Source organism: Lagopus muta, chromosome 12, assembly GCF_023343835.1.
Source record: "Lagopus muta isolate bLagMut1 chromosome 12, bLagMut1 primary, whole genome shotgun sequence".
NCBI classification, from domain to species: Eukaryota; Metazoa; Chordata; class Aves; order Galliformes; family Phasianidae; genus Lagopus; species Lagopus muta.
In genome coordinates, this window is record NC_064444.1 from 1477002 (window position 1) to 1485780 (window position 8779).

General features: G+C 62.7%; 2 protein-coding genes across 3 annotated transcripts; one reads left to right on the plus strand and one right to left on the minus strand.

Moving 5' to 3' along the window:
• The first annotated feature begins 299 nt into the window (after positions 1-299).
• On the plus strand, positions 300-3193 carry APRT (adenine phosphoribosyltransferase). The gene is made up of 5 exons (XM_048958812.1): positions 300-570; positions 1133-1236; positions 2010-2143; positions 2262-2340; positions 2596-3193. Exons 1-5 carry the CDS (start codon positions 491-493, stop codon positions 2736-2738), a joined length of 540 nt encoding a protein of 179 aa, XP_048814769.1. The 5' UTR covers positions 300-490; the 3' UTR covers positions 2739-3193.
• Positions 3194-3310: 117 nt separating this feature from the next.
• On the minus strand, positions 3311-7943 carry CDT1 (chromatin licensing and DNA replication factor 1). 2 transcript variants are annotated; one of them, XM_048958804.1, is made up of 10 exons: positions 7595-7943; positions 7231-7335; positions 6928-7142; positions 6438-6632; positions 6205-6350; positions 5977-6080; positions 5624-5812; positions 5171-5305; positions 4894-5095; positions 3311-4806 (listed from the first exon to the last, which is right to left on the minus strand). In XM_048958804.1, exons 1-10 carry the CDS (start codon positions 7892-7894, stop codon positions 4643-4645), a joined length of 1755 nt encoding a protein of 584 aa, XP_048814761.1. In that variant the 5' UTR covers positions 7895-7943; the 3' UTR covers positions 3311-4642. The 2 variants fall into 2 exon arrangements, with proteins under 2 accessions (XP_048814761.1, XP_048814760.1); XM_048958803.1 differs by having other exon boundaries at positions 6438-6635.
• Positions 7944-8779: the final 836 nt, after the last annotated feature.

Below are 8779 nucleotides of genomic sequence, written 5' to 3' on the forward strand. Positions count from 1 at the left end.
AGGGTCACCAACCAGCAGATCAGGCCGCTGGTGCTCAGCTGGCCCAGGACCCAGGGCGCTCTGCTGCGTCCATCTGCTCTGATCGTAACCCAAACGGCTCTAATAAACGCAAGGTACGATTGCACAGCTTCACAGGAGTCGATGAGAGACAAAAAGCAGGAAATCACGTAGTCCTTACGAGCACGTTATCGGTGCGAGGAACTGGGAGGGGTGAAAGGGGTGGAAACGTTCCCCTGGGCACGGCGCCTCTCTTCCAAGCGGAGCTCCGCGCGCTGCAGGGAGCGCAACCAGAGCAGCGCAACGAGGCATCGTTGAGCAGAGCAGGCCGGGGCATCGCGCCTTGCGGTGCTGGAGCTCCGTGGACCGAAAGCTTCGTGCCCAGGGCTGGGGAAGGCGCTCCGGAGCTCGGGGCTCCGCGCACGGCAGTAGCGGAAGCTCCGCCCGCCGGGTGCCGTCCGGCCGCGGTTGCGCAGTCGGTGCGCGGAGCGCCATGAGCCAGGAGCGGCTGCGGGCGGTGCGGGACCGCGTGCGGTCCTTCCCCGACTTCCCCGTGCCTGGAGTGCTGTTCCGGTGCGGGTTTGGAACGGGGGAGATGGGGCCGAGGATGGAGCCGAGGAGCTGGGGGTTGGGATGGGGATGGGAGTGGGAGTGGGGATGGAGCCGAGGAACTGGGAATGAAGGAGGGGGTGGGAATGGGGCGGGGGAATTAGGGTGGAGATGGGAGTGGAGGAGGAAGATTGGGGACTGGGCAGGGGATGGGGGATGGAGCAGTGGATGGGAATGGGGCTGGGGGAATGGAGATGGAGCTAGGGATGGAGCGGGGGATGGGATATGGGGATGAGAATGGAACCAAGGGGCAGAGGATGGGAATGAGGCGGGGGACTGGGCTGGAGATGGAGCAGGGGATGGGGTATGGGGGTAGGGATGGGGCCAAGGAGCTGGGAATGAAGCAGGGGATGGGAATGGGGCTGAGGAATGCAGATGGATTTGGGGATGGGGCAGGGAGCAAGGGATGGAGATGGAGCAGAGATGGAGATGGGGCAGGGGCTTCTCTAGCTGTGCCCCCTGGGTGTAGTAGCAGCATCACCTGCACCCCTTGGTTGCTTGCTAACTGCTCTCCCTCTGTTTGCAGCGACATCAGCCCCCTGTTGAAGGATCCTGTAGCTTTCAAGGCTTTGATTGATCTTTTGGAAGATCACCTGAGGGCCTCGTTCCCCAAAATCGATGTCATTGCAGGTGGGTGTTCAGCTCCGAGGCTGCTGCAGGGTGCTGTGTGCTCCCAGGTGCTCAGTGTGGGCAGACACCTTGCTAATGGGACAGGAAATACCATAGCCCTTGGACATTGTCTGCTGGCCTGTACTGTACAGTAACAGCAGCATGGTGTTGCCCTTAACCCAGAACTCTCCTTTCCTGAAATACTGGTTTGGGATGGGGCAGATGCCAACCAGTGCCAATTCTGTAATTCCATTGTTAAAAAAGAGGCTTTTGGTGAGCACTGCAGCCTGGTGTGCTGTGCCTGGGCAGCCCCGTGGCAGGGAGCCCCTGTTCCAGCATGTTTGTCTTCCCATGCAGCTTTTTTCAAGCCAACTGAAACAGCCGTAGCAGTGATAATGCATTTCAGCATTAAAGAGGCTGAGAATGAAAGCGCTGGGAAGGGAACTGCTGGGGCTGGGTGATAGGCCTGAGCTCAGTCTGGACAAAATCTCCAAGTGCCTGCTGATAACCTGCTGTGCAAAGTCCTTGGCTGCGTGGCCACAATGATAACTGGGGCTCAGCCGAGCTCAGCTCTGTACAGGAGAGCTTGAGGGGAAACCCAGAGGGGTTTCTGCTGGGGGGTGGGGGTCACTGATGAGTTGTGGGACTGCACTGACATGTTGGGGTGGGCACAGGTATGCATTTAACCCTTGGGGATCGCCGTAAGGGCACGTTGCTCTTGCACTTGGGAGGATGAACACGGGGTGTCGATCCCAAATGGCTTTTCTGGGTGCTCTTGCTGCTTGCCCCCTCAGGTCTGGACTCCCGTGGCTTCCTCATCGGCCCCCCCCTGGCTCAGAGACTGGGAGTTGGCTTCGTGCTGATCCGAAAGAAAGGGAAACTCCCCGGCCCCACCGAGTCCATCTCATACGCCCTGGAGTACGGCAAGGTGATGCCCAGTGGGGGAAGGGGTCAGCAGGCTGTGCGTGGGCTCTGAGGGTTTGCAGGTTAGGAGGTGTTCCTCTGCAAGGCAGGGCTGCAGTGAAGATGCTCTTTCCACCCTGCAGGCTGAACTCGAAATCCAGAGCGATGCTGTGGAAGCAGGACAAAAAGTGGTCGTGGTGGATGACTTGCTTGCAACTGGAGGTGAGAGAAGCGGGTGCTGGGGTGTAGGGGGGGGTCACCCTTGTTTCCTCCACGGGGGAACCTTGAGAACATCGTGTATGGAAACCACCACCATGTAACATCCTGCAGTGTGTGAGGTGGCAGCAGCAATGGTTGTTGCGTGTCAGTGGCTGCAGCAGCTACACCTCATGCTGTCATGGAGTTCCCTGCTGCGTGCTTTGCTTGCTGCTGCTCCTCGAGCAGGGATCTCTGTGCTGAAGCTCTCTCTGCGTGCAGGTACGATGCGTGCAGCCTGCGAGCTGCTGGCGAGGCTGAAGGCTGACATCCTGGAGTGCCTGGTGGTCATTGAGCTGAAGGCCTTGGGGGGAGCAGCCAAGCTGGAGCCCATTCCCTTCCACTCCCTGCTGCAGTACGACTGAGGCTGCTGGCTGCTGCAGCACCTCTGGGGTTGCAGGCGGTGACTCTGGCTTGGTGTCACGATGGGGTGTGCAGGGGGACCTGCTGCACTGACTCCTGCACAAGAAGCTGTGGAAGCTGCAGTGCTGTTCATTTGCCGAGGCACAGATCAAAGCATGCTTAGCGCACAGATATTTTGGTTTTGAGTTCAGCTCTTTGGGGAGGAGGAGACCATGATGCCAGTTTACAGGTGTTGCGTTCTAGGCTACCAAAGCAGGGCAGGGTGCTCCACGGGGCCACAGGTCCCTCTGCCTGAGGGAGAGCTCCAAGCAGGTCCTGAGGAGCTCAGATGGGCGCAGTGCTGCTGTGCCTCCTGGTCTGAGCAGGGTTCAGGCCAGCCCTGGGTTATCCCACCTCCCTATCTTAGCAGGGGCTGAACTCACTGCTACAATAAACATGCATGTATTTTTCTATTTTTTCTAACCTGTCTCAGTGCTCTTCTTGCAGTAGCAGGAGCTGTTAATGACCCTCGTGGCAGCGCTGGGGGCTGCAGCCTGAGCCCCCCATTGCCACCCCAAAACCATCCAGGAGGCAGCAGCGACCACATCCAGGTATCTCCATCCCACAGGTCGGAGGGGAGCACGTGGGCAGCGTGAATCTCAGTGCTGGAGGAGCACCTTCCCACCACAGAGCACAGGGGATGGCCTGCCCCGCTCACAGCCCTCGTTGTGCCCACTTCTATCACCGTTCCCTAAAAAGCCACTGCACAGGGAAGCTTCCCCTGGGTGCTGGGATCCCAGGGCTGAGCACACACACACTTGGCGCTGCTCGCAGGCCCCCGCTGTGATGTAGAGAGGGGGAAAAGTGAGTTCCACCCCACGGAGCTGTGGAAAGCAGCTGCGCTGTGCGGAGGCGAGCGCTGGCCTCGCTGCTGCCAGGGCTGGCTGTGCGTGCAGCCAAGGGGTGACATCAGGGAACCTGGGGACGGTGCTTTCACTTGATGCCATGACTCACAGCGGCACTTCGGAGCTGCTACTTCCAGGCAGGAGGAGGTGTGTGTGTGTGTGTGTGTGTGTGTGAGAGCAGTGAACGGGAGCTGGGCGAGCTCCCTGGGGAGGCACACAGCTGCTGTGCTCAGCCTGGGGGAGCAAGGAGAGATGTCCTGTGTGCTGGGTCCAAGCCCTGCTGGGCTCACACTGCCTTCAGAGTGGAAGTTCCCTCCAGCTCAGCCCTGCACGCAGCGCCTCAGTGCCCCCCTCCTTCCATCAGAAGGCAGGATTCACCCAAGCCAGGTGAACGGCCCCACGTTGGGCAGCCCCTCCCCACGCTCACCCCTCTGCCCCGTGCCAGAGCCACGCCGGCCCCGCTGACAAGAGCTGCATTCAGCTCTGCTGAGCCCACGCTCACTTTTTCCAACGAGGCTTTCTGCACTTGGACTGTGCCCCAGCCCTTCCCTGCGTGAGCGGCCGGGGCCCTTTGCCATGGAGCAGCACAGACAGCGGGAGGAAAAGCGCTGGGTTCACAACGCCACTCAGCTCTATTTAAAACATTTAATATAAATGTGTTTTGACAAGTCCTGTCGTCGTTTCCAGCGAGTGCTGGAGATGTGCTTCCCTCCCTTAAAAACACAACCAGACCCAAACACCAAAACCAGCGCTTTGTAACTTCTCTCCCTCCTTCCTCCTTGCCCTCAGCGAACAGAAGAAGCCCCTGTGCCCATCCAGGGTATGGCACAAAGGGGGCTGGAAGCTCCAGATCTAACCCACGACCCCAGACTGCTTTCAGCCTTAGAGGCAGCTGCAATCTGCAGGGACCCAACAGAAGAACTAACTCCATCAACACCCGCTTTGCTCGCAGAGCACGGCCAAAGCTCACTATGCTTGAAGAATAGAGAACTGCACGGGGGAAGCCCGGACTCCAGCAGGGCTCAGAGGGCTTCTGCCTCCTTGGCTGCCTTCTCCAGCCTCTCGGTGACGAGGCTGAGGTCCACATTCTTGTCCAGCTTGATGTAGGTGTCGGTGCGCAGGGCGTGGATCGTCACCCAGTCGGGCAGCTGCTCAGCCAGGAGCCGCAGGTGCTTCTCCATCTCACCTGCAGGGATGGATGCAGACAACAGCTCAGCTCCCAGCCTGGCAAAGCTCAGCGCCGTGCCTCCCGCAGCCCCAACTGCCCCCCTACCTGCTGCCATCTGGGTGGGGAAGCTGTCAGCCAGACGGACACACGCCAGCTCCATGGGCAGCGCCGGCTTCTTCTCGGCCACAAAGACCCCACGCAGGATGCGGGCCATGGCCGGCAGTCGGCCCAGCATGGCCAGCCGCTCCTCCTGCCCTGCCGCCCGTGTCATCAGTGCCTGCAGCCGCCGGGCCTCCTTAGCACGGATCTGGGGAGCAAGGAGAGGGGCTCAGGCACAGGTGGGCCCCCTCCCCGGGGCCGTGGCCAGGATGGAATTACTCACCCGCTCCAGCAGCTCCTGGGACACCCCTTTGAGAGCGCTGGAGGTGCTGGCAGGGGATGCTGCTTTGGAAAGCGCCGGTTCCTCCGCACCGGCTTCAGCGCTTCTTAAGGCCAGGTTGGCAAGAGCTTTTTCCATCTGCTCATGTGGACGGAGGAGGAGTTGGGTTACAGCTGGGAGGAAGGAGAAGTTTCCCCTCCGCTGCCCCCCACCCCCACCAGGGCCACCCGGCAGCAGCCCAGCGCTCCCCACACGTGCATCAGACCCATCTGTGTGGGGCACGACCTCACCTCTGCCCCCAGGGGCAGCTCCTCCAGCCTCGTGCACACCGATGTTCAGCACGTGCTCCCATCTTACAGCACCGAGTTGGCCCACACGGGAGCAGCCCTTCCCCACCCCTCCCCATACAAAGCGGGATGGCTGCTATGGGGCAGTGGCTGGGTGCTCCCTGCTCACCTTAGTGCTCATTGTGCCCCGAGCTGCACTCAGCACCTCCTGTGCCGTGCTGATCCTGTCCTCCTGCGGTGGCCGTGGCAGCTCTGCTGGGCTGATGTCAGGCACCTCATCCACATTGAAGCGGGGATGCCAGCGGGTCAGCTTGTCCTCCGGCACCTCCATGGGAGGGCTCAGTGCAGCCAGGAATGCCTGCAGCAGGGTGAGAATGTGGCAGCCGGATTGGGGAAAGCCAGAACCGGGAGAAATCCCAGCAGCCACGCATTCCTTGCTCTCCATGCCGCATTACTGTGCTCCCACCCACTCCTTCAGGGAGCGAGAACAGCCTGGCTCCCTGGCAGAGGGCTGGGGCTCACCGCGTGGTGCTGCTTGACGATGTTCACCAGGCTGCGGTGGAACTCCTTCCTGCGCTCCAGCAGGCGTGATGCTGACAGGTGAGGGCGGCCACACAGCTGCTCATCTGCAGGGAGAGAGGAGAACATCACTGCAGCGTCACAGCAAGGACCTCAGGGTACAGCAGCAGAGCTGCAGGGCTGACCCACGCCCAGGTTGTTTCAGACCCAGCAGGTCCCAGCCCTGCGTACCTTCCCCCAGCACCGGCTCCAGTGTCAGCTGATACTCCGACTTCTTCACGCCGCTGCTGTAGGTGGGGATGTTCTTCTCCTGGCGGAAGCGGTACGAGCTGGGATACACTGCCTTGATTTGCCCCACGTGCCGCTCCTCAAACTGCCTGCAACAGCACCAGAGAGGTGGGGAATCCAAAGGGCCGACAGAGGGAAGCAGCCCCAGCCACACGCCAGCACTGCTGCAGACTCACTTGCGCATCATGTCCTGCACACCCTGCTTGACTTTGGCGAAGGTGATGGTCTCAGCACGGTTGAAGAGCATCCCAGCAATGGTGTCCACGCTGCGGAACATCTCTGCCAGCACTTTGTACTTATAGGGCAGCGTCAGCCCTGGTGGTGTGTCCTGTGCCAGGGCATGGAAGCGCTGGTATGCGGGGAGCCGTGCGCTGCTGGGAATGGAGAGGGGTCACTGAGATGGGAGCAGCACGCACCCCAGGCTGGATGCAGGACCCATGTGCTCCCTCCCATCCCAGCACCCCACACTGGTCCCGGCTCACAGCGCTCTGGGAATGGCAAACCCTCCAGGCTCAGGGCTTTGCCCACAGCAGAGCTGATCTGTGGGACCCTGCTGCCACTCTCAGCAGAAATGCAACATCGCATGGGCAGAGCAGCACCGTGGCCATTTCCCCTGTGGCAGCAACCCCTCCATGCCCCACTTTCCTCCTCGGAGCTGTTTCTCACCTATTCTCTGCTGCTACCGGAGCCTCTGTGCCGGTGACCCCAGGCTGCCCCGTCCCACTGCCTGCTGCCTTGGCACGGAGCCGCAGCTCCAGGCTCTGCAGGCTCTGCAGGCGGCTCCGCAGCTCAGCGCCGACCCCAGCGGGGATGGGGGGCAGTTGGGCGGGGGGCTTCATCCTCATCCTCTGGAGACGGCTCTGCAGCGTGGCCAGTTCCTCCTGTGGGGTCAGGGACAGTTAATAAAGGATGAAGGCACAAAGAGATCAAGTGGAGACCCCGACGTGGCACTAAGCCATGTTGCCATACCTGCTCCAGGCATGCTGTGCTCCCGCTGTCCCGCTCCGGGCTGGGGGCGCACATCCTGCTGGCTACGGGGGGCTCCAGGGGACCCAGCGATGGGGGGCTGGCAGGCTGTGGATCACAGGAGATGGGATTAGGGTGTGAAAGCTGGAGCTGCTCCTAGGCGTGCGGGCATTCCCGGGTCAGCTTCCGCCATCCAAGCAGCAGGACCCGATGCCGCGAACCCAAAGCGAGCAGTGGGACCGACCCCCCCCCCCCCCCCCAAATTAAACACCAGGGACCCTTCCACTTAAACGCCAAGGATCGCCCCCAAATCAAACACCGCACACAGCACCGCGCCCCGCTTCCACGCCCGCCCCCCGGCGCCCACCTCCGGCCCCGCATCCCGCGGCAGCTCCAGCCGCTTCCGCGCCGACTTCCCGCCCCGCTCCCCGCCCGGTGTCTCCGCTTCCATCTCCCGGCGGCTCCGTTTCCTGCCCGCCATCCGCGGCACCGCCGGGGCAGCGCTGCGGGTCGGGGTGCGCGGCGACGCGGGAGCGCGGGCATCATCGTTCCGCGGCCCCGGGGGAGCGAGGAGGGCGGCCTTAAGACCGCGGGCGCCGTGCTTGGCGGTGAGGCTGCCGGCGGCTTTGGTGCGGCCGAAGAAATCGGTGAGGCGGAGCTGCGCCATTCCCTGCGCGGGGTCCCGCCGCGTTTGGCGGGAACTCACACGAACTGCGGCGCCGCCCCCTAGCAGGTCACGTGAGGCGGAATTGGCGCCACGGGGCTCTTAAAGGCGCCGCGCTCGTTTGACCGCGTTGCTGCACGTGGGGGGCGGGTGGGGCTACGCTTTCGGTTTGGGATGGGGGGAGAGAGGCTCCGTGCTGGGGGGAGCAGAGCACGCGGCTCCCGGAGCAGCTTCCAGCCGGCACGCTGCTCTGGAGGTTGCTTCTTTTATCCGTTCTTCCTAAGCTGGGCTTGCAGCGAGGGCTGCGGGGTGGCCGCGAGGTCTGCACAGTGCGGGATGCAGTTTGGGCTCTGGGCAGAGGGGCAGGAGGGATTTCAGCCCACTTCCTTCCCCTGCAGGCTGTCCGAGCAGGAGGACGCAGCCGAGCTCCCAAAGCAGAGGCTGCGGGGTGCCCACCTGCACGGCCACGCGTTAATGGCGCTGCCCGGATGCGGGTGCAGCGCGCTTTGCCTGGAAAGCGCCTGGCCGGGCACTCAGGCCGCGCCCGCAGCGCATTACGGGACCGCGTTGCACTCAGCGTGACTCTGAAAGCCGGAGCGGGGCACTCAGGGCCGGACTCGGATGTGCGAGCTGGGCTCTGGGGTGCCGTTCCCGGCTCCCATTTACTCCCGCAGCATCCGGGCCCGGCCGCGCTGCGATGGGAGCTCGGGGCTGGGATGCGGCGCTCATCGCCCTTCCTGGCCCCGCTCCGTCACGGATCCGGCGCTCGGCACCCGCGGGCTTTGCGCAGCGGATCGCAATGGGCGCAGCCCCGAGGATCGGTGCGGCGGTGCCCGGAGGTGCCCAGGTGTGAGTCGGGGGCTGCGGCACGGCGACGGGGTGCAGAAC

Excerpts from the sequence above, each read along its gene's own strand:
- APRT (XM_048958812.1), top strand. The coding sequence starts at position 491 with ATGAGCCAGGAGCGGCTGCGGGCGGTGCGGGACCGCGTGCGGTCCTTC. Across the intron at positions 571-1,132 it reads GTGCCTGGAGTGCTGTTCCG|CGACATCAGCCCCCTGTTGA; the intron begins GTGCGGGTTTGG and ends CTCTGTTTGCAG. Across the intron at positions 2,144-2,261 it reads ACGCCCTGGAGTACGGCAAG|GCTGAACTCGAAATCCAGAG; the intron begins GTGATGCCCAGT and ends TCCACCCTGCAG.
- CDT1 (XM_048958803.1), bottom strand. The coding sequence starts at position 7,894 with ATGGCGCAGCTCCGCCTCACCGATTTCTTCGGCCGCACCAAAGCCGCC. Across the intron at positions 6,636-6,927 it reads CCGGTAGCAGCAGAGAATAG|CAGCGCACGGCTCCCCGCAT; the intron begins GTGAGAAACAGC and ends CTCCATTCCCAG. Across the intron at positions 6,351-6,437 it reads GTGCAGGACATGATGCGCAA|GCAGTTTGAGGAGCGGCACG; the intron begins GTGAGTCTGCAG and ends GTGCTGTTGCAG.